The 24,992-nt window shown below is 41.7% G+C and overlaps 1 protein-coding gene across 3 annotated transcripts; it reads right to left on the reverse strand.

Moving 5' to 3' along the window:
- Positions 1 to 1,244: 1,244 nt before the first annotated feature.
- Positions 1,245 to 22,140, reverse strand: TFAP2C (transcription factor AP-2 gamma). 3 transcript variants are annotated; one of them, XM_001368947.4, is made up of 7 exons: positions 22,028 to 22,140; positions 15,113 to 15,586; positions 14,967 to 15,018; positions 13,423 to 13,645; positions 12,767 to 12,885; positions 10,379 to 10,520; positions 1,245 to 9,589 (listed from the first exon to the last, which is right to left on the reverse strand). In XM_001368947.4, the coding sequence occupies exons 1-7, from the start codon at positions 22,055 to 22,057 to the stop codon at positions 9,304 to 9,306; spliced, it is 1,326 nt and encodes a 441-aa protein (XP_001368984.2). In that variant the 5' UTR covers positions 22,058 to 22,140; the 3' UTR covers positions 1,245 to 9,303. The 3 variants fall into 3 exon arrangements, with proteins under 3 accessions (XP_001368984.2, XP_001368947.2, XP_056668904.1); XM_001368910.5 differs by lacking the exon at positions 22,028 to 22,140 and adding an exon at positions 17,767 to 18,045; XM_056812926.1 differs by lacking the exon at positions 22,028 to 22,140 and adding an exon at positions 16,152 to 16,199.
- Positions 22,141 to 24,992: the final 2,852 nt, after the last annotated feature.

Raw genomic sequence — 24,992 nt, forward strand, 5'->3', positions numbered from 1 at the left:
GGCAACATTTAGTCGGATCTTATGTGATTCTTTCCATTGGTAGCATTATTAACCATATAGGTAAAATAAATACAATAATCTAAAAGGCATTTAAAAATATGGAATCTACTGTGTGTGAAGCAGTGCTATACATTGGGGACAGATACATAAAAGTAGTCCCCTTGAAAAATTATATGAACTGATGCAGAAGTAAGAACCAGAAAAATAATATAAGCAATGTCAATGGAAATAATTATAATCACAACAACAAACTCAATAATGTAAATTTAAAATTTTATTTTACCAATTACATGTAAAAATACATTTTAACATTCATTAAATAAACTTGTACATGGTATACTTAGTTCTGCAACTCCAGCATCCAAATAATTAAACGTTGAATCTATTATCATTTGGTTTAATAAATGACTAGTTGTTACATAACCTCGGGGCACCCACAGCTTCCTAGGTCCCTAAAGATCTCAAAAAGGGAGTGGCACAACTGAGTTATGGGTTAGAGTGCCCCCTTTTGTGAGGCTCAGATATGCCAAACTCATCCCCTGAATTGTATTCCAATACCTCATTGGGGTGCAGAGGTGATCTTGGACTCTTAAGGTTACTGATGAAGAATGGGAGTTATGGTACATCTTAGGTTTTAAGTATAGGTGTGTTGACTAAAGACCAGCCTATCCCAATACATCAATGGAATGGCCAGTGATGAATTTTTAGGGGTTCTGGCAATCAAAAACTATTTCCCATAGCTTAGAAGTGTTGTAGTCTATCAGTGGAAGGAATATCCATATGGAGTAACCATAATGAAACCACAACTCCTTAAAGTATTCAAATATGCATTATGTACATACTTCTTGAAAACATAGACAGAGTGGCCCAAGTCTCTGAATAGACTTGGGGGTATATATATAAATGTTCATTACCATTTGTGAGGGAAGGCGAGGTTTATACATCTGATTTCATTGTTGAGCAGATGTTAAATCCAAAGTCTACTGACCACAACACTCCCTGTCTATTACTAAACCAGATTGAAATGTAATTGGAAAATATTTAACAAAATAGTTAGAAAGTAAAGTGTTAGAGCACCAGGCCTGGAATTGGGAAAACCTGGGTTCAAATTTGACCTTAGAACTTCCTAGCTATATAACCTCGGGCAAACCACTTAACTCCAAGTGTCTAGCCCTTACTTAGAACTAAGACAGAAAGAAGGTAATGTTGTGTGGGTTTCTAAACCAATTGGCAGCTTGACAATGTAAGGTTTCATGGTCCCCATTTTTTATTTGAGTTTTGATACCACTGAGAGAACTCACTGCTTAATGCACAATACAAGCTTAAATGTTTTGTCACCCTTTGCTTCATTTCACTTCTTTTACAAATCAAAGGTTTATGGCAACCCTCCATCAAGCAAGTCTATCTGTGCCACTTTTCCAATGTGTGTCCCATTTTGGAAATTCTGGCAATATTTCAAACCTTTCCACAATCACGTCCATTATGATCTGCGACGAGTGACCTGATGTTACTACTATGGTAATTGTTTTGAGAGACCACAAGCCATACCTATAGAAGATTGGTGAAATGAATCAATTAAATGTCTTTTAACTGCTCCACCACTTGCCATTCCCATCTCCCTCTCTTTAGGACTCCCTTTTCCCAGAGATGCAACAATATTTAAATTAGGAGATCTAATAACCCTACAATGAGTTTTGAGTGGAGTCAATGTGGCAAACTTTATTGTTCTTATTTTAATAACTTGCCATAGTCACCCCAACCTTCACAACTACCACTTGGAGCAGAGAAGCAGCCACCAACATCCAGGGAAGACTCTCCATCGTTAATAGATTTATGATTCACTGAAGGCTCAGGTGATGGTTAGCATTCTCTAGCAAGAAAGTATTTTTAAATTTGGAACCAAACCCATAATAGCTCTAATGTATGGCTATATTAAGAGAAATACCAGGGTAAAAACGGAGACTTTAATAGCCAGTACTCTTCCACGTCTGGATCACTTAGTCAGAATCAGCCAGTCAATAAACATGTTTAAGGGCCTTCTAAATATCATATTCTGAAGGTACAAAAAAAGGTTAACAATAAAAAGACATTCTGTGTTTGGAGAAGCAATTTAGTGGGGGAAGACAGAACATAAATACCTATTCATAGACACGCTCTATACAGGATAGTGACCATGATCCAGAGAATTAAGCCCTAGATTTAAGGGAAATCAGGTAAGTTAAAGGGAGACAACTTGAACACAGTCCTCTAGCTAGGCCAGCTCTTTAGTCATTAGTTTATCTTTATAGATAGAAGAATTTTTTGAGTGTCAAGACTCTGGGGATGGAGCTTCAGTTTATTTAATCCAGCCAGTACCTGAAGAGGAAACCCATGTAAATATCTCTAAGTGAAGATCCTGCCTCCACTTAAAAGGTGGGCAGGTGTTGGGGTGTTCCCTCCACCTCCTGAGTAACAGGTGACATCAATAGAACTATAAAACAAAATTGGTCCAGAGCACCAGATTTAATCAGCAGACTCCTGTTTCTGCTATTTCCTGCTTAATAGACATGTCATGTTTCTTTAAATTAAATTTCCCCACCTATAAGATGACAAGTTTGAAATACATAGCTAGGCAGATCTCCAGTCTCTGATTTTCCTTAGTTCCCCCACCACCTTCCATTATGGGGCCAGGGATGAGGATTGGGGAAGAAAGGGAGGGGGAAAGAGATGCAGGGAAGTTAGAAGAAAGGGCTAGGAGCTGGGAAGGAAAGAGTGGAGAAGCAAGGACACTCAGGATGGGTCTAGACACACACTTTTGAACCCTGCTCCTCCTCCCACCCACCCTTCTCAGCGGGCTGGGGCTGAAGAAAGGAGGAAGGAAGGAAGGGTGTTCCCTGAAGACACAGAGCCTTGGAGTCAGCACCTAACCACCCTACCTCACCTCCCTGACTCACCTTCAGGTCCTTATCCTGCAAGTACATGCACAACTGTGTGGAATAGGTAGGTAGATCCACACCAAGTAGACATTCCTCCCCACCCACCCTCAGTTCCCATCAAGTAATAGAAGTGAAGCAGACTCTTGTTTAGCTTTTAAAGTTCATACTTTTATGTATCATAGTAGGAGGACTTCCATGTTACAGAATCAATCGTGTTCCTGTTCTGAAAGATGCCCCTTTTCCTCAGATGCATTTCACCAATTAGCAAAGCAGAAAAACTACTCTGGCAGATCAGGAGACCTTAGTTCTAGCCTTAACTTTGTCAAATGACTTAGTTTGTAAGGGGTAGCTCTGACCACACACTATCTCTTCCCTCAGCTAACTCTTCTGGCTTCCTATATTGTAAGCATAGAAGTTTGCCATTAAAGCCCTTTCCTAACCCTTTACCTTTCTGATATTCTCTCGGCCCCAGGGCATCTCTGCCTGCTGTCTTCTCTGGCTTGGTTTAAGTCTTAACTAAAATTCTGTCTTTTATAGGAAGCCTTCCCCAACCAATCTGAACTCCAATGCATTTCCTTTTAATGTTTCCTAGTCATCCTGTACACAACTGTTTGCTTTTTCTCTCTTTCCCATTAGATCATGAATTCATTGGCAAGGACTGTTTTTTGGCCTCTTTTTATGAGCACTTATGATGCCCGGCACATAATAATTAATATTAAAAAATTTAAGGCTCTTGTCTTCCATCCTAGAATCAATACTGTGTATTAGTACTAAGAAAGAAGAGTAGTAAGGGCTAGGAAATGAAGTTGCAACTTGCCCAGGGTCACACAGCTAGATGTCTGAGGCCAGGTTTGAACACAGCATTTCATCTCTAGGTCTAACTCAAGATCCACTGAACAATTAGTCACCCTCCTGAGCTGAATCTTAATAGAAAAGAGGAGCTGCTCCACTAATAAGTGTTTATTGATCAATTGACTGATCCCAAGAAAGACAACTTAAACTCTTCTGGGGACTTTGTTTACCCAACCATAAAACAAAAGACCTGGACTAGAAGATCCAGATCCCTCTGGCCTTTTTCAGCTCCTTAAGAGTTCTAGGCTCAGATGAGTCCCACAGAAGTAAAAAGAATTGTTTTCAGGGAACTCCTAGCAAGAGATGTCAGGCTATTTTGGAGGATACATAACGTAGGGATAAACAGAGACTCAGAGAAGCTCAGGCCAAAGGAATTGTGACCGCTAGCAACTTCATGCTAGCTAAAAAGTATATGCTGTCTGAGATTAAAATGCAGTCCTACTCTTTGGCTTACAAATCCACAAGTCACTTGATTTGATTATCAAGTCTCTGATGGGTATAATTTTGGGAAAGTGACAGAAAAGGAAGGGTACATGGGATAAAGCTAGCCTGGAATTGGGGGTGGGGGGATGGGGGGTGGGAGATGAGAGGGAGAGAGGGGAAAGAGAGGAAAAAAGAAAGACAAAGAGAAAGAAGGGAAAGGAGGGAGAGAAGAAAGCACTCACCAGAAAAGTTCTCAAAGATAATCTACTACCTTTAGATTCAGCCTGGGTAAAAACTAAACTGATGCAGTAACAAATGGTAGGAGTTGTGAATTCTTTCACAAAGAAACAGGCCATATTAAACATTGTAGGCCATCATGAGTATTCAGATTTGAACACTGGGCTAAAATTTGAGTGTTTTCAACAATTCTAACATAGAAACCTGTCCAAGGAATAACATTATGTATTTGAACTGTCCTCAATTTCCACTCTCCCCATCCATTTCCCTCCATCAAGATGTTATCCATTAGAAGCAGGAAAATAGCAATGTTTATGATGTTGCCAAAAAATAATTTGAGTACTCCATGAAAATATGGGCTCCAACGTAACAAAAAAAAAATCACAAGGTCAAGTTGTTTCTGTAGAAGATCATGTTCCATGTTACTTGCGGACAAAAGCTCACAAGTTTCCTTATATACTTTGTGGAGTGTGGGTAAAATGAAAGCTTGGATTGACAAAATAAAGAAGGGTTCCGGCTCTGCTGAATCACTGAAAATGTCACATGGAAAAAGCTGGCCTGCCAGTGAGGCTGGCTTATAGATTTCAGATAGAAGCAGTTGATGCTCTGGAAGAGACCTGGAATGTTGGGACAAGACCTAAAAAAAGGGAGAGAAACTACAAGTTATTGGTTACAGGCTGATGTAAGTAAATCTTGAAACGGAAAAGGATTTTTTTCTATCCAGATAAACCTTCATTCATCCCAGAATCTGAACTGTGAAAACAAAGCTTATTTATCTTCCACATGGCAATCATCAAAAGGAAAAATCAGAGGCAGCCAACAGAAAGCAAAGTAGAGACTTGATAAGGGTCACTAACCACACTCAAGGCAATGGAAGGCTCACATACTGAGACTAAGCTGTCTCCATCCATCACTTGTCCAAAACTTTAGGCCGTTTCCTTCTCAAGCCAATGGTGCTTACTCAAAAGCAAAGAAGCTGGGCTTCCTCTTAAAGGAAAAAGCAGTCTAACCTAAAAGAAAAAAACCATCCACAAAGCACTTGAGAGTTGAACACACTCAAAGCAAATCCAATCACCCAGGATTTGCTGTTTCCCAAGTCATAGGTGTACCCAACTGGCATGTTGATTTCAGTTTAGCATCCAAGGAGCATAGCACTACAGAAAGAGAAATTGGGAGTCTGGAAAAACTGGGCTCAAATCCTATCTAGATACTGACTAGTTGTGTGAGCTATATAAAGTCATTGCCCAATTTCCTTTACCGGATAAATGGGCTGATCTGTTGCGAGCATCAAATAAAGAGATAGTGCTCTGTAAATGTACACAAAGGGGAACCACTGCTATTAACAATAGCTATTACTACAGACTTTGGAAACCTCTGATCAGCTCACTTAAACAGGAAGATTTCACCAAAACATTTTGGGCAGACAATCAATCATTGAAACTGTTCTCACATAAGGAGCAAAACTAATTTAGTCCCTTACTCCAACGGGACAAAAAAGCATGACATTCATTTCAGAGCAATCATATACTACTACACAGACCAATTTCTTTCCCTTTCCCTCTCCTATAATGCCCCCACTCCAACCTAAACTTAACTCCAGTGGGAGTTTTTCTGTAAAACACCCCCTTCTGATAAGTGAGATCCTCTCCAGGCAGTTAGATGTATCCATTTTCTGGGAGTTCATTGTAAGATTTCAAGGATCCAAACTGTCTTGTTAGCCCTGTGATCAGTGTGTAGCTCCTCTAAACATTCCTATACAAAATGGAACAAGTCAGTGTCACCAATAATTGAGAAAATGTAAGCATCTGTATTTCCTCTTGCCAGAGGGCCATTATTTCAGAGCCCAGTTATGTACACCAATAAAAACTCACATTTTGTTTTAATAGCCAATCTACAATGGCCCAATGTGATAACTTGATTGAAGTGTGTTGTCATTCAGGAAAGGAACCAACTTAAGTTTTTGAGTGCAAGTGCTCTGAACAAGGTACAAGTCTATAAAGATTGGCTGTGAGCAATATATGTTCAAGTCACTCATTGCTTTTGCTTGATAAAGTGAGGAGGTAGGAGGCCTGGATAGATTCAAATGAACAAGTAAGGTCTTGGGCTCAAATCAGGCCTGAGATACTTCCTAGCTGTGTTACCTTGGGCAAGTCACTTAACCCTCATTGCGTAGCCTAGCCTAGCCTTTACCATTCTTCTGCCTTAGAACCAATACACAGTATTGACTCTAAGACAGAAGATATGGTTTAAAAAAAAATACTACACCCCAATAGAGGAACAGAGAGGTATATAGTTTAATTTTATGAGTACTAAGAGCTAGGTACTATCTAACTAAAGATCCATCTTAATGGATCTTCTGAAGAATTAGGTATTTTCCCTGGCACCAGGTCTGTAGCATTTCAAGAAAACAAAGTCAATCCATCATTGCCAGGAATAAACATTAGACGCCATAGAACTTGATGGTTCACTGTCTAGGAAGCTCACAATATGAATGAGAAGTAACTAGTACAACACTCAGGGCCCTAAGAAACAACTCAGTTTCTATTGAGTCATCCCTATCCGCATTCTTTCTCCTCAATTGTCTTTGGGGCATTTCCAGTACATAGCCCAAATGGCAATTAGCACAGCTCTTGCAAGCCAATAAGATGTTGAGAAGTAAAGAGAATCTGTTTCCCAAAAGTCATTTCAAAGCAAGGATCCTACATAAGGAAAAATCAGTCTCTCATTCCCCAAATTTCCACTTTTCATTAAGAGTAGTTACTTCAGCAAATCAACTGTCATCTATAAGACACTAACCAGATAAATCCATCCAAAAACATCCAGTGGCCCAGATCTAATCATTGCCAAGGCACAAAATGTTGGGCTAACAAAGTATAAACTAGCTTTAAGAGTCTTACAAAAGGACTTGGGAAGAACTATGAACTAAAGACTTAAAAACCAGGGGTAGATAGATCAAATGGCTTTAACCAATGTAGAAAAGCCTACAGTTTCCTTTCGAAAACAAAGCCACACTAGTCAAACTATAAACATATCGTTTCCTGGAAAAAATGCCAGGGCACTTAAAACTTGAAATCAAATATTGGTGGTATGTGTCCAAGATCTCTGCAAATACTCTCCCTTGCCAGTCTGTCCTTTCTCCTAAAGAAAACTATTCAAAGAGCCTCCAATCATTAGCCTACAGGGACAGCAGAGATGATTAAGATACCTTGAATATATAAATTTTACTGGATATATATAATTAAAGTTAAATGAAAGCATTAATATCTTGTATCAGGCTGCTTGCATTATGCTAAACCCTTCCAGAGAAAGACTATGGTCCTTGTCCCTTAGGACTCTCCTGAAAACAAAATGACCCAAAGATTGCCTTAATGAAAAATACTAATTCTCTTTGACAATTTTTTGCCCATCATGTTAGTCTCACAATTATTCCATCTACAACACTATGCCATCATACCTTCAGTTGTGAGGGGGGAAAAAAAAACACATCCAAAAACTAGCATTTAACCAAACATCCACTGCTTTGCTTCTATTGAGAATATTTTTATTATTATAGTTATGATATACACAACAGAATCATATTGGAAACATTTACAAATAGGTGGTTACTTAAAACCTTGGGTCACTCTCGCACACTAAACCCTCACTCATTTTTGCAAGGAGCAAGTCATCAGGGAGATGTTACAATTATTGCCTTGTGAACGAACAGAGCTTTGATTAAATAACTTCAGTTGCAAGAATTGGAATTTCCTGTCCAAAAGTCAAAACATTTTAAATACCCTGTATAGCATCCGTACTTGTTGTGCTTAAACCTAAGACATTTAGTTCACCCCAGTCCCTTTTAAAAGCCACCAAAATTAAATTTGAATCCCATTAAAAAATTTAAATTCACCAGTATTTACATATCCCATTAAATTACACATAAATAAATATGTACATTCAACACACTCTTTTCTCTTAATACACAGAGCCATCCTGGTCGTAAAAAATTTTTCCTTAATAGGCAAAAGAAAAAAGGAAAAGTTAATAAAATGTTGTGCCTAGAATTTCAAGTTTTTGTTTTTTAAAACAGACCCAATATAAATATTCAATAAAACCGATATACCTTGAGAGAAAAGGATTCCTCCAAGACATTTCAGTTTTAGCACTTATTTAAAATTTTTTAAACACACACACATACACACACAAAATAAAAAACCCACTTACAGCACAGACTTTGACTAAAGTTTTGAAAAACCTGAATTATCTCCTTTGGAAGTTTAGTGTGTCAAATGCTATCCAGTAAGACAAGATCAAATAGAATTATATTTTTCCTTCATAGGGTAAAAGACTTGTGATCTGGGAAGCTTAGATAACCATTTACATAAAGTTAATGGAGATATATCTAAACACCATAGTCTAATACTGCAAAATGGTTATTGTTGACATGGAGAATTTGACTTAAAAAGGAATTTCTTAATTATAGTATCCAAAATACTCTACCCCCTTGACTATTAGCACTGGGAATTTTAAAGGGTCAAAAGCTCTTTTTTTTTTTTAATTTTTTTTTTAGCACCACTTTTAGAGCAAGGAGGAAAGGGGAAAGGGATAAAAGGTTTAAGGAGTAAGTACCCAACAAGTACCCAAGCTTGTAGTCTTCTGATAACTTGTCCACAAAGTTTGGAGATATTGCAGCTTTAAAAACACAAGGCTCCAGAATGGGAGGGTGTGTAAATCATGAAGATCCTGAATAAGATGATGTTTAATAAAGTAACAATTTTGTTTTCTACATCGTCCCCTAGGCAAGAAGAACATCCCATAGTCTGTATTAAGGAGAATAGTTTCAGTCCTTTTCAAACTTTTCCCCAGGCTGTACTTCCCCCCCATTGACCCACCCTTTCTATTTCCGGTGCTTATCCATTTTCTCAATAGTTTTGTTAGACTCAGCGGGACTTTGGTCGCCTGTGTTCATGTAAGTTTTGTCTGCTATTTTTAATGCCTCATTTAGGTAGTTCTGGACAGATGTCATGGCTGCACATATGGCCGCACTCCCAAAGCCATGCGTTATTAGACTGAAATGAGTCAGGCAGCCTTGGATGGCAGGATCCAGAACTGGGCTGGGCCTAGCATTTCCAAGAGGAGTCCGGTCCTGAGTGAGAAGATCTGTGAATTCCTTACAGATTTGTCTAAGAAACAGAAAAAACAGAAAATCTCCATGAATAGACAAATTTCAAGGGACAATAAAAGACAAATATACCAGTGAATGTGTCAGCTAAGCCCTTTTTTGGGGGAGTCGGGAGAGAAATCATTGTGTTCTCAAGGGATCCTACAAATTCTCATGAAGAACCAACTACCCGGGGTCTGTGTCAAGCCTCCCATCTCACTTCAAAGAAATTTCATCTTTCAAAGGTTAGCTATTTTCCGGGAACCAATCTTTTGGTTGTTATTTGATTTTGTTTTTGCCAGCATGTTCTTCTGCCTTGAATTCCTACTAGTTCTGCTTCATTTACTGTAATTTTAAAATCAATTTAGTGCTAGTTTGGGTGAGAAGCTCTTCAGCTGCAGTAAATGATTTGCAATGGATAAGCAGCAGCTGAACTGGGGCATCTCATTTAGCCACATGTCACATATACATCGAGTCTCATCATTACAACATCTGAAATCTGTTACCCAAACAGAAGGTGCATATCTCTTTCTTTCAACTTGGCAAGCCAAGTCACATATTAAATAACACATCTGAGGAAATACAAAGATTTTTTTAAAATAGTAGATTTTTTTAAAGGAAGCCCTTTGGGATGGAGTCATGACCGTGCCCCTCAGTTCAAAACATTCTATTTATAATTGCTCAAAGGCAAGCTTCAACTGTAAAATATATAATCTTATTTCTTTTTGCTTATTAAAAAAAATGCCTTTTTTGCCTCAACACGCTTAAGAAACTCAAAAAACGTTTGTAAGCAACCTGCTACAGTACTCACTTAGCAGCAAGTAGCATGTTCTTTCTGGTTCCGATTTCATTCCGTCCTAAATGCGGTCTGGTTAAATAGTCAGCCACTGCTTTAGAAGGAAATTCAGTTTCACAGACATAACCAAAATCCCGGGCCAGATGCACAGCTTCACCTATAATAGTAGAACAATTCCAGTCAAACCCAAGCCCAAAGCAAACCAATTACCAAGTGTTAATCTTAGAAAAAGACCAAAAAGTTCTTATTTGCTCTTGTTTCTATCACAACTTGGCATCTGAAAAATGCAAAATAAATTTGAAACCAGAAAAGTAAAAACTCAAAAAGGTTCAGGAGAGACTAAGAAAGCATCCTCTGCTGCACCAGTTCAGTATTGGCCCCTCAGACCAACAATATTCAATATACATCAGATGCCATCTCCACCCCAATTCATCTTCTCTCAGAACGACCCAGTTCATTAAATTATTTTCATTTGATAATAAAATTTTAATCAGAATAAACTTTTGTTTTGAGTCAGATAACTTTGAACCAAAGTTATTTGTTTAGGGAATAGGTTAAGAGTCCACCATGGAAATCAGGAAGTGGGGGGTTCATTCAGTCCCACCTTTGTTTGATACATAGGGATCTGTTGCTAGGCAAATTACTTAAAATCTCCCTAACACAAAACAGAGGGGGCAGCAAGGTAGAACAGTAGATAGAAAGCCAAGCCTAGAGAGGGATGGTTCTGGGTTCGAATTTGACCTAGCTATGTAATCCTGAGCAAGTCACTTAAAGTGCTTCCCCCAGCCCCCACCCCTCCATTGCCTAGTCCTTGCCCTTCCTGTATTTTTGCCTTGGAAACAATGTATATACTATTGATTCCAAGACAAAAGGGTTAGGATTTGGTATTTTTTTTAAAAGACAAATGAGACAACAGGTACCCATGGTTATTAGTAAAAATATAGATGGATTCCTATCCCCCCCCCAAAAAAGGGTGGGGGGGTGGGGGAAGAAGACCCAAGCCTTTATTTAAGAAAAGATAAAAATACAATAGTAGACATATCCAGCTAGAAAATACTATACAAGCATAACATGTTGTCTCCGAAGTGTCATTTCAACATAAATTTTTACTACCAAAACTTTCAAGAGGATCCAATTTAATTAGTGATTAAGACTTAAGTTTGAGACTAATGTTGCTCCTCCCACAACCAAAGACCTGTCTGTCCAACTGATTTTATGCCCCCTTATGAAGGAGGGATAAATAGGACTAAGAAAAGGATATCTTTTTTTCAGTTCATAAAAACAGTCTGTTCAAAAATTATTGTATATCACAATTATACAAGAAATTGACCAGAATTCAGACAAAACCTCCAGATTAGACCAAAGCAATTGAATTCACAATCAGCTCTCTCCTGGCATCACACATAAGGCATGAGCAACCTGGCTTGAATTTTAGCCTAGCAGGCCCACTTATATCCAGGGAAGAAGAGTATCGTCCGGAACGTATCACATTCCATAAGTCATATTCCTCGCTGACTCCCAACTCCCCCCCCTCCCTGTGCCCACACGGGGAGACCAAACCATCCTGATCATTAGGCCAAGATTGGAGAGTTTGCTCAATCTTTATACTACAATCCTCTCAGTGTTCATTCAAGTCCATTTTCCTCCTGAATATAATATGCTTGAGTTGAGGTTTTTCTTTCTTTTTCTTTTTTTTTAAAGTTGTATTTGTTTGTGTTCTTGGACACTTTCCAGGGGTCTTCCACTGAGAGAGGCCCAAGCCCTGTTCCCAGCTCGGTATGCCAAAAAACAAGTGCTACAGGCTCAGAAAGACTGGGGGGTGGGGGTTTGGTTTCCAGATCTGAGGTGGAGGGGTCACAACGATAAAGGAACTTTAAGACTCCCATGCAAACAGCTTTGCAATTTTGCTATACAAATGCTATGAGGGTAAGACAGTTTTTCTTCTCCATTCTACTGAACTCTTGAAACTACCTACCTTTTGGATCATTCAGAACCTGCAAGGAACGAACAAAAAAATCTCAAAGCAACTCTCTAACTCACTGCCCCTACCATCAGTACTGTCTTTAGTTTAATTCTTGATATAGAATGGAAAATGCCAAGTCATTCATGTTTCAAAGGCCTTCAAGGCAAACATTACTTTTTAAATAATCAATATAGATAGCATACTAATATCTGGGCAAAGAAATCAGGATTGCTCTGCTTTAGGAAAATTGCCAGCTAGTAATTTTATGTACCTTTTACAATTTAATAGCTCTTTTAAAATTCCCTAAGAGAGACACTTTTTCCCCCCTCTACCTAAACACAAGCAACTATGGAGAAACTTATGGGGGGGGGGGGCCAAAAGGGGAGAGAAAGTAGGGAATCATGTGCATTTTGAGGAGTAATCACTAATCCAGTACTGACCTTCTACCAAAGAAGTCAATAATGTCACATTAGCAGCTTTTCTTCTTCCAGCTGGAAGATTTAAACCAATTTTGTCCAACTTTTCCCGCAGAGATCGGCCCCCATTCTTGGATTTGGCTCTATATGTGAAAAATAATGAATTATCAAATTTCATCTAACTTCCAGATTATTATAAACAGTTTGTACCTACTTTCAGATGACCCCCTTTCTGTAGCCATATCACTTTCATACATTACGAAACCAGAATTAAGTAGAAACTAACACATATACTCTTAAGACAGCAGTTATTGAACATAAAACTGAGAAAAATGCAAGTCTGACAGGGTAGAAAGAACAAAGTGGATGAGAACTAGATATTTAGACAATAGGCATGAAGAAAACATCTTGGGGACTGGGATTGGTTCTTATATAGCATGGGAGTCAGACTTTAACTAAATAATAACTTGCTGTTAGACCCATTTTAGCACTTGCTTCTACATTTAACACTTTTCAAAAGGGAAATGTATGTTTAAAACTCTCTGGGTCTATTAGAATTCAGTGTTAGATCCAAAGTTACATAAAATGTTAAAAATACTTTCCCAGACCTTTTATACAACAACACCCTACCACAGTTGGGTGTCCAGGATGAATACTACCTAAAGACGGTTTTCCCTCACCTTCTCAAGACACCACCTAACAGGGAGGCATTTAAGCATTCAGGAGAGGAAAGTCTTCGCTGGACTTCAGCTACAGTCACTTTATATTTCGACGTGGAGCTGAGAAGAGAAAGTCTTCCAGGAACAGAGCAAAATACTTCATTATGATTAACCACTGATCCTAGCATCCCATCTTTCTGGCAGGGGATACCCAAGGAGTTGCTTTTGGTCATTGAAATAGGACCTGTGAAAATCAAACAAAGATATCAAAACACTTCAAAAGTTGTTATCAAAGATAATTCTCTTTATGTCTAGTGCCCAAAACATAATAGGTATTTAATAAATGCTGGAGTTGACAAAGAGATGATTGCGATTGTACTACCTTCATTTTATGTCATTTATAAGAGATGCTGAAACAAAGGGGGTAGGGAGTGATTGTAGCCAGGGGAGGTAAGGTGTCCCATAATTCCTAACATTGCTTCTGTTACCAGACTTTTTCACCATTCTGGAACTCAGTTGTACCTCCAGGATATAGTAGGTGCTATGTAAACCCATTTATCAATAAAATAAAGTTTATAACAGACTCCCTGGAAAATTCCCTTTTAGGAACTGAGTATTAGTCTTTGATTCTAAGTAAATAAATGTCAGAAAGCAAAGCAGACAAATACAAATTTTTTATGCTTGGACTAATTCTCTAGCAACATCTTTCGGGTAAGACTAAAATTTTTTTTTAAAGCCTCTATACTCCTCTTCAAATTAAATTCATTTCCATATTTAACATTTTTTAAATCAAACTAATTTTTTTTTAAGTATCCAGTGTAAGATGAAAAACTTAGATACTGAAAGAAATCTTCTAAAGATTTTCATCCACAGCGTTTCAAGTTTTAAACATTCCTGGAACAAATTACTTGCAAGTTCAAATAAGTCTTTTAGTCCAACTGAATTGAAAGTGACCTCACTATTCTTAAAACTAAAATGGTAATAACTCATTTGTATTCAAATCAACCAGCAACATTTTAGCATCTAGACAGGGATAACTTAAAAGTTTCTCAATAGGAGACAATGGTATTATAACTCATCTCTTTCCCAATAGGGTGGCCAGATTACTGGTAGTACTGAGGCAGTTTAGCTCAAACCCTGTCAGGCAATCAAATTCCCCACCACACTATACACTACCAAACCCTTTCCCACAACCAATTTCCTCAAGTAGTGTTCTACCAACACTCTTCTCTGTTTCCTTCCAGATTCAGCATTTGCTAGAGAAAAGCAGCCTACTACATATACACAATTGTATATGTAGGAACTAAAAATTGTAATTTCAACCAAACATCTAGTATCTTTCACACCCTACCTTCCCCCCACTAAAAGCTGTCAAACTGCCAGAGAAATCAATTCTATTTCTTGAGGATTGCCACTTGAATACAATCTCATTTTTTGTTTTTGTTTTTTTAGTAAGACACCTTTTAATGTTTGATCCAGATAGATGTATAGGCCATTAATAGCCAAGGCACTTCTGATTCGTCTGAAGAATGAGTCAAAAAGATAGGGAAAGCTAATTAACGCACCTTTCCTGATGACTGTCTGATCATGCAACAGTAAATGTTGGTCTTCCACATTCTAGGGAAAAGAGGAGATAGTTTCTGTTTAGAGAAGTAGATAGAGCCAACCTGAGAGACTTTAGAAAGGACAGAATTGGCCACCCTGCTCTCACCTGGACATCTTCCATTTGATGGGCCATGTCGTGCAAGCCCAGATTTTCCACCAGTGCTGCATCTAGTCCGTGGCCGTGAGGCTGTAGGAGCAGCTCTGAACGTCTGTAGGTCTCCCTCCTTGCCCCAGGTCCTCCAGCATCCAGCCCAGAGAGGTGGGGGACAAGGCCTGGTCTTGTGTGGTGGCTCAAGCCAGCTGGCTCCTGGTTCTGGCGGCTAGGCCAGGCCTGTTGCTGACTGGCAGCTGGTGCAGGCTGATGCAGAGGGTTGATGGAGAACGGGTCAGCCAGGTGGGAGTACGGGTCAGCAGACTGTGAATAGGGCAAGGGCTGGTAGGGCGGGGGAAAGTAAGGCGGCTGGAAGTCTGATGCCCCTGAATGTGAAAGCGGTGGGGCAGCGGGGCTGTAAAGGTGCTGGCTGACCGCTGGGAGGTGAGGGAGGCGGGGGTTCCCATTGCTGTTCCCATCGTGCCTATCCTGGAAGAAAATGAAGAGCGATTGGAGGATAAGTAAAACCCCGCTACATCGAAAACCCAGTTAGGATATTTCCCCTCAGCCTCTATTCTGTTCTCTCCAATCCCAGTCTCACCCCAAGTTTCCCTCTTCCCCTCCAACTTGTCCCAGATCAGGGTCGCAACAGTCAAGAGGCCCCACCCCATTCATAAGGCAATCAAACGGTGCGTTCGAGGGGCAAGGATCCTAGAGCCAATAAATTCAAATTCTCTAAAATGGAAAAAAAGGGAATATTTGGAGGCTTCTCAAGTAAAAGCAACGGGGTTGGGGAATGGTGAGGACTGGCAGTAGGGGAATAAAAAGAAATGTTAATTCTTTTTTTTTTACTCGCTGATTCTCTTCTAACTTGCAGCTGACTTCATCTGCATGAACTCACTCCTCATCGGATCAATTAGGATCACCAGCTACTCGTTATTTAAATAAACAAAAGTCCCCACCTCCCCACCAAAAAAAAAAAAACAAAAACAAAAAACCAAAAAAACACCCTCTTTCCCAAGCCTGTAGAACATTTCAAAGGTTCTAGACCCACCGCGCGGTTCTCCATGTCCTTCCGCGACCACATGCGACTCAGGATCGCACGAAAAGGTGGAAGGCAGAGACGCGCAGGAAGGCGGGGAAGGTACTTTTTCCAACCACCAGGACACCTTCTCTCTGTGACGAATTGGGTGGAGGGACATTTGGGTTGAAGAAGGGGTCGCGGCTGATGTCATATGCTTATTCAAACACAGCCGGCAAAAATTCGCCAGTTCACAAAGATGCTACCGGGACTGGGAGAAGGCGGTGACATCCACCACCTATGAAAGAGGAATTTAGGACCAAAGAAGGGGGGGAAAAAAATGCAACGCAGTCGAGGCGAGACTGCAGAGTTAAAGGCAAGAAAGAGCAAATCTCCTTCAGAGACTAGATTAAAAAAAAATTTTGCCGGGGAACTTAAGCTAGCCAGTGGACAGGACCCGGGCTCAGTTACTTTTCTCGCCTCTAGACTTCAGCCAGCGAGCCTTATCCCGAAGGCCAGGGCACCCAGAGACATGCTTGCCGTCTCAAGAGGCTGTTTTCAGACTGGAGAAGCAAGCATCAGTTTTTCAGCTTGGGGGGTGGGGGGATGGCCAGGACCGCGGCGCTACGCAACACCCCATTCCTGGTTCAAATGGTCGCCATCAACCTCTCAGCATTCCCAGCCCGAACCGTAGCTACCGAATTGGATTTTCATGAAGACCCCCGGGTCCCCTGACACCTCTGGGGTATTAGTGGTCCTGGGAGGACCCAGGAGAAAAAGAGGACATCCTCCCCCTAGCGGAGGGAAACAAGAGCTGCACAAGACAGAGTAAGTTCAGTTTTACTCTATCCCAAACTTGCTATTCCCCGACCCCTACTGCCAGTTCCACCAGGCTTTCGGTCCGGTCTAGGGCTCTCCCTGGAGCTCAACGCCGTGCAGACCTCGCCTACCTCTGTGCGTCGTCTTCCTCTTCCCGCTCGCTGGCTCCCTCCTTCTCCCTCCCACTCTGCGAAGCTCCTAGCTCAACCTGTCAAACAGGCTTTTTCACTCTAGGACGCTTACGGCCTCATCTGTCCTCCCCGCCCCCCCACCCCTGCTTAACTTTTTACGTTTTCTAGACTTCTGGCTAAAATGTTGGTTGGTGAGAGCCCCAAGGGACAGTAAGGGGTCTGGAGGCGTCATCGACCCCTTTTCACAATTTCTTTTATCGTGCTTCTCTTTTTAGACCAAGTAGGCAGAGCAGGCACGAACAAAAAAAGGTTCTCTTCTCTTTTCCCCTCTTCCATATAAACCCACTATTACTTTCTTCTCTCCGATCCCTGGGTGTTGATATAGCTTAAGAGCAAGATTATTGCTAAACGCGCTCAGGAAGTGATAAAAATTACGAGCGCTGGACTTCAGTTTGTCGGTGGCCCACGACTTGCAATTAGTTCACCATCCCCTCCAGTTTAGAGAGCGAGCTCCAAAAGGGGCCGTTCATCCTCTTCTAGAACCCCTTAGTTTTCTGCCCTATACCTCCCTCCTAAGTAGCACATTCTCATACTCCTGGCGCGCTGGGTTCGAACTCCTGGAACCTCGGTTTCCAAACTTAAAATCAGCCCGCGGGCATCGGGTTCCCCCATCCCCGCCCTGACTGCGCCTTTCTCACCTCGCAATCCTCTTCGTACTTGACATTGTCGGCTAATTTCCACAACATGGCGTCCGGAGTACCCCAAAATAATCGCCAAGATCCAGGATCCCCCCACCCCCCAGGTGGTAAATCCAAAGTTGGGGTCACGGTCGCTGGTTCCCCGCCCCCCAGAATGACTGGGCTGGGCTTTCCGTGCCCCCTTCAGATGGACTTCATCGGAAGCTTCTGCGGGGAGGTACCGATCTCTCTCTGGAATGGTCAAGGATCTCAGCCTGTTCGAGCACTTCCCCCGCACCCAGCCAGCCTTAATGGGAAGGGAATTAACATAACTCCTCCCCCGGGACGGCGCAGAAAGCCCAACTTTCTGAAGACACTGAGCCTAACCAGCCAGTCACGGGGGCCAAGCCGGGCGGGCCCCACCCAGAACTCCTCCCTCGCCCTCTTTTCTCTGGCTGTGCGCTTTGGCCTGGCGTCAAGCCAAGACCCACGCACAGAACGGAGATAGAAGGGTGGAAAGGGGGTGTAAGAGTGGAGCCGGTGCTTTAGAGCGCAAACTGCACTACAAGGAGAAGCCCTTGCGCTAAAATGAGCTTTTCTTAGCACTGACAACTCCTACTCTAGCATGGATATTGATTGTTTGGGCGGGGTCATTGTTTTTTGTGAAGATAGTTGGGGTAAAAAAATCAGGGTAACTTGCTAAGGGAGTAAAGTGGCCGAAAAACATAGTCCAAAAAAAGGAGCACAGGGAGCGGGTTAGTTGGGCAGCCCAGCCGTTCTGAAAGGGGTCCACCTTTCCCGGTAACGGTAAGCAGATGCTCTAAAGAACTACCATCACCTCCAGCTGTCTTTAATAGTTCACTTTTATGCGCCGTTTAAGATGCCATTTCCTTCAGTTCCAATGCAAAGGAATACCACATTACTTAGTTTATTCCAGGCCTCGAACGGGGTCTCAGAACCGTTTGGTACTTGTTATTGCTTTAGTTTCTAGAGCCTCTACTCCCAATTCAACTGGACTTCCCCAATAAGTTTTTCCATGCTTGGACCAGAGAGGTTCTGTACAAGGGACCTCCGTGGGAATAGCCAAAAAACAAAACAAAAAAAAAAAACCCACGACCCCACAACGAAGTTTGAATAAAGACAATCGAAATGTGCCCCCAGAAAAGGAGGTGGGGGAAGAATACCGAAGGGAGAAGGGATGTGAAAACCCTGGCAAACTTAAAAGTCAGCCAAGTTTCCTTAACTTCTACTTAAGAGGGAAGGAGAACAGAATTAAAATAAGCACATTTAAGTTATTGCAAAAAAGGGAGTTGAGAAGCAAAACACGAAATCAGTTTTTAACACTGCATATCTGAATAATTGGATTGTATTTGCAATGAGAATTTTCAGGTGTAATTTAGTTATAATCTAGAAGATTTTTCTCAGATACCAAATATTTCGAGAAAGGGGTTCATTCAGAATCATATCGAATATTGGAACCCATCTTGGGATAACAGGCTAGAATTTGGCATAAAATTGAACCGACCACTCATTCTACAAATATAAATAATATTGTGACTATTTGATGACTTCTATTTTGTTATTTAATCAAGTTCTTTTTTTAGCAGAAACTAAAACTTTAGAAAATGTTTTGTAGTTTTTCTCTCAATGCATTTGAAAGGCAGAAGATAACTGACCATATCCAGCCAGAAGTCCTTTCAAATGCACTGGACAAGATCAATTCTAATTCACAGGATTAGAACAAATGTGCAAGGAGTAGTAGTAGGAGTCTCAGGGAGATTAGAATTATTTAGCAATGACTTCTTTCCCTTCCCAACACTCACACTGGGGCCCTTGTGGGGAATCCCTTCCAAAATGTGTGGAGGGATCAGGGAAACAGCAGAGACACAGCAGAAGGCCTCAAACAGAGAGCTGGTATTGATGGGAGGTGGGCTCTCTCGTCCCATTTTAGAGTAGACCACCCCTTCAATGCAGTTAACTCCTCCTCCACAAACACACCCCTATTTCCTCCTGGTGTTGGAAAGGCAGGATTCAAAGACCCTCTTCTTCGCTATAGTAACTACTCCACTATAAACGCATTTAAGAATTCACAATCAATTCTGGCAGAGCTGTAGCTAGTCATTTTTCCATACTACATAATTTTCGTCTTAAAAACAAATGCCTTTACAACGAATATCTCTCCCCTCCCCACCCCACCCCTTTATAAATGCTATACACAGAATCCCTAGGCGTGGGGGAGAATGCTAGAAACACACATATGCGAAGTAGGGGGATATTGAAGATTCAAAAGTTTACATTACTCTTGGTGCTCCCCAAGTTTTTTCTAGGGAAGCTAAAGCATCGAAGGAGGTAAGTCCAGTCCTGATATAGACAGGTTGCACCAAAGTCCCTTAAAAATTCCCTTTAGGCTGGGAGAAGAGAGATAAAGAAACCGGTTTGAGGAATCACTTTAGACGCTGGGGGATACAGCGGAGGGAAACATTCTTCAAGAGGTATTTGAGGAGACATACCACACAGCACTATGTTCCTTCCACCTTTACAACAACTCGAAGGGTAAAAAATATATATTGTGTGCCTACTGTTTAGAAAGTACTACTCTTTTAACAGGGAGAGGTGCAAGTGCAAATTAAAAAAAAAAAGACAGTCGCTGCCCTAAATGCTTAATTGTCTCAATAATTGTCTACGTGCTCTATACTTAGGCGGGAAAGCAGCTAGTTCGAGGGCCAAAATGTCAACACAATCACCCCCTCTCCGAAACCTTTCCTCAAAGAAAAAAAAAATATATATGTATATATGTATGTGTCCTAATCTGTCTTTCCCAATATCAGAGTCTTAAATCGAACACTAATTAGGCCCTAGATGAACTAGCACAGTGCCTGTACACAGTGGGTACTAAATAAATGCTTCTTGAATGGAAGGAAGTTCCAATAGGTCAAGGAAGGGATCAGCTGTCTTTTGATTTCTTTCCCCGCTTAATAAGCAGAGAAATTGTATTAAAGTATCCGACGCCTTGATACCTTGTGTTTGCCAGGAGAAGCCTAACTTTCGCGACTTGTACTTTCCTGTAAGTCTAAAAGAAAAGTCTTTCTACCAAGTTTACTGCGAAGCTTGGAATGATGCAGTGCTGATCGATGCTTCGTCCACCAGCCACCAACTGCTCCCTGGTGGCAGGAGACTTCCAACAGCTTTATTTCTTTTGCAATTTCTCGTCCCTAAAAACCTTCCTTCCTTTAAGTACAAAACGGGGCTTCTACGATCTATGGACGTTTTCCTTGGAGAAGCCCTCAGATTCACTAACTCGGAATAAAATTGGAAAGGAGTTGATCCAGCCATCGGGCTCAGCCGGCATGGGAAGAAATCCTGGGAGCGCTCGCAGCCTCTTTTATCCCGGGTACAATCCTCGCCTCACAGTCTTCGCACCCGAAGACGGGCACGAACCAGAGACTGAATCCCGCTTCTCCGTGCAGGGTTCGAGGCGTTGGCTGGGGCCCTTCTGGGGGAATCGGGCGGCCGCACTGGGTACGTAGGCAACAGCCACACCCCTGGATTTGGGCAGTTTCTTTCCAATCTAACCAAATCCCTGACCCAAACACAAAAATGCGAACACAGAATCACGAACTCCTCCCCGTTCCCCAAGAAGCCTCCCCTCTCACCACCGTCCTTGCAGGTGAACGGGTCTGGAAGAAAAGGGCCAAAGAGCAGGTAGGGAACAAAAACAGCAAAGCGCTCAAGGGGAAACTAACTTCAAACAGGTGTCATGCTCAAGCCCGCTGAGCCCCGAGGGGGCGAACGGGCTGCAGCTCCAGCGCTCCTACCCCTGCGGCGGGACAGCCAGACCGACTGACTCCTAGGCAATTGGCTGTTGGCCGCCCCAGTGCAGCCAGAGTGCAAATCCGCTCCCCTCTCCACTTTCGGTCGCCCCTTGGCCCCACACAGATCCCAGGGAAGGATGGAAAGAGATGGCCTCAGGCTCCCACCACCTTCCCCTGATCCGCCACCGATTCGTCGCGGGATAGGTTTGCATAGTTCAGGCAGAGACCCTGGGACAGAGATAAGTGAAGTTGGAAGATTCCAGGCCCACCCCTGTTCTCCACTTCCCCTGCAAAGTCGGCCAAGACTGGTCTAGACTCTAGATCATTTTGCTTGGGAATCTATTCTACTCCTTCCCAATCTACCTATCCCTAGCATGTGAGGGGGGAAACCCGGGGCCACTGCTCCAGCCTAGGCCCTCCGGCGCTAGAGCGCTCGGCGCCGCTCCCTGTGAGCAGTTAAAGACACATACTTGCCAATCGAGTCTCCCCAGCAGAGCCATTCAGCCTCCCAGTGGGGAGTCGAACTCCTGCAGCAGCTGCCGCTTTAACTGGTCGACCTGCCACTGGCAAGAACCCCACACCTGAGAGCCAGGGCCGCCCGCCAGGTGCGCATGCGTGCATAGAGCCTTTTCCCCACCCCCAACCGCTATCTCCCACCATCCGCAAAAACTACTATAAGCACACCCAACCACACCCCGCACACTGGACCCACCAGCTATCAATCCCGGGCTAATTCCTTTAAATTAGTCAACTCCGGTTATTTACTTCTACAGGGTCCCTCCTCCCCCCTTTCAGTGCATGCAATGTCTGTCTGTCCACCTGCACAAGTATATAATATAAACAGTAAGTAAATGTAGACACCCACTAAATCTCAATAAACATACATGCATAACTACATGGATGTTTGTATAGTATGTAATCTACTAGAACCCACATAGTCACATACTCCTTGTTAGCACACACAAACAGCAGCTCTACTAAAGCATACTCTGAACAGAGCCAGAAGATGGTCAGCCAAGCTTAGGGACCAGAGTTAAAGTCCTTTTATCTCTTTAGGACTAATTTCTTAAAGGAGAATTCAATTCGGTAGTAAGACTTGCATTATCTACTCTTCAGTTTTGTAGAGAAAAGTGCTTAATAACAATATAATAATAATAATAATATGCTTTAAAGTAGGCACAGCCTGGTGGTCCAGTGGACAGGTCAATCCAATCATGGATAGTAGCCTCATGACCCTGGGTAAGTCACTTAACCTTGTTTGCCTCAGTCTCCTCATCTGTAAAATAAGCTGAAGAAAATGGCAAATCACTCCAGTATCTTTGCCAAGAAAAGTCCAAATGGACACAACAGGAAAACAATTGAACTTTTAAGTGCTTTTTGGAAATGTGGGTGCCACTGCACAATTAGTTTGTGTTGTTCCACATTTATCCAAAGGCATATAAGTACTCAATGAAGAGTTAGTTTGTGGTAGGGATGGAGAGTCATTTCAGAGAAACTAGGAAGCTCTTAGGGAGTTCAAGTCCTGATATGTATTCTACTGCCTGTGTGCCTAGCTGTGGGCAAGTCACAACCTCTGGGTACTCTAAACAAATAGGACCATTAGATGCAGAACTAGGGCAGCCAAGTGTATTGTGTATTAATGGATGCTTAGTTCAGAAACTAGCTATGTGACCCTGGACAAATCACAACTTCTCTCAGCCTCAGTTTCCTTATCTACAAAATGAAAAGTTGGACTAGACTTCTAAAATCCTTTCTAACTCTGAGAGATTTCTCTGTACAAATGAAATCACAGTTCTAATCTCTATGCCTTATCCCATATGAATATGCATTCACATGTGAATATAGTCAGTATATTTAGATACCCAAGCACTTGGGGGAACCCACAGTTGTGGAAAAACATGCAATAACTATATACCTCATATGTTCATATGCATATGTTAAAAAAACCTCAAATACCTTTCTTACAGTTTGGGCATATGTTTATGTACCTACACAAAACAACATAATAATTGAATTTATACAGCACTTACTATATGCTGGAAACTGTGCTTAAAAATATTTCATCTTGTGGGGCAGCTAGATGACTAGGTTCAACTTATCCCCTACTTCCTGTCCCTTACTGCTTGATTCTAAGAGAGAAGGTAAGGGTTTTAAATACATATAATTTTTATCTTTACAACCATCCTTGGGAGGGAGGTGCCATTATAATCCCCTTCTTAACAAGTGAGTAAACTAAAACAAGAGGTCAAGAGACTTGCCTAGGGTCACAAAACTGGTAGGTGTCTGAGGCAGGATTTGAACTCATTTTTTTCCCTAATTCTAGGTTCAGTGTCTACTGTACCACCTAGCTGCCTCTAGGGGAATGTCTTTCATACAGACCCATCTACATATGCATTCTCACAGATAAGCCCACAGCTTCTACAGTGTTAGTACATTTAAGCTCCATTTTTGTCAGCCTCCAAGGAACCTCCTGTCTGGCACAGCATTCAAGATTTCCCCTCTAAGACTGGATAGCTTTGATGAGAACTCTCTATTGGAGGACCTAAGCATCTATTTGAAAACTCTGACCTCTGTGAGTCCAAAGTAAATGGGACCAAAATTCTTATTTTATTTCTCTCTGCCTCAGGTAGGAAGACTGACTGGAAAGTGATTGCTACAGGAGACACACCAAGGTTGGGTGAGGGAGCAGATGATGTACCTACAGTAGAGGTAGCAGAGCAGCCCAACCAGCTCACATCTACCTGCACACCCACTTCCAAAGTAGCTTCAGGTGTTCCTGGAGGGAACAGAAACCAAAAGGAAGATTCCACCAGGAGCTGGTGCCCACACTACATACTCCTCCCACTGCTCTCCCTGCCCCAAGGCCAGGAGAGGAAATTCTGACCTTTCCCAACACCATCTACCAACTTCCCACCCAGAGGGACTCGGAGCATCAGGAAACAAGACTTTCCACCCCATTTATATAGTGCAATGCAGCTACTTTCAGTTGCTTTAGTCTTCTTATTTTTAGAGGATACCCTCACTCCACACACACACACACCAGGCTAGAAATAAAGGCTTGCACAAATTTTCTTGATTTTGCATGTGTACATGAAATGTATACATATATTACATATTACATATGCATGTACACATCTTATGTACTATATAGGCATCATAATGTAATATATCCATGTTTCTTTTTTTTCTGACTTCAAGACTTCCTCTAAGAATGTAATTAGTTTAGTTATGGTCATTTCTGGCCCTTCTATTAACACCCACTCTTTCAGAAGTGGCTTTTATTTTATTTATTTATTTTCAGAGCCAGTTCTGTAACTTTTCAGTGAATTCACAGCCTTCTTTTATCTCCCTTTGATCTGGATTCCGACACCTAACATGTCTCCAGGCCCTACTAAATTTGAAAGGCTGACTGAGCCCCTGGAAAGGGTTTTGAAA

The sequence above is a fragment of the Monodelphis domestica genome, chromosome 1, assembly GCF_027887165.1.
Source record: "Monodelphis domestica isolate mMonDom1 chromosome 1, mMonDom1.pri, whole genome shotgun sequence".
NCBI lineage: Eukaryota > Metazoa > Chordata > Mammalia > Didelphimorphia > Didelphidae > Monodelphis > Monodelphis domestica.

Bases quoted from the DNA above. Each gene is read 5' to 3' on its own strand.
- TFAP2C (XM_001368910.5), bottom strand. From the start codon at position 17,814: ATGTTGTGGAAATTAGCCGACAATGTCAAGTACGAAGAGGATTGCGAG. The intron at 15,587-17,766 runs GTGAGAAAGGCG...ATTTTCTTCCAG, and splicing joins AGTACGAAGAGGATTGCGAG to GATAGGCACGATGGGAACAG. The intron at 12,886-13,422 runs GTGAGGGAAAAC...TTTCACATATAG, and splicing joins TTAGGTGGTGTCTTGAGAAG to AGCCAAATCCAAGAATGGGG.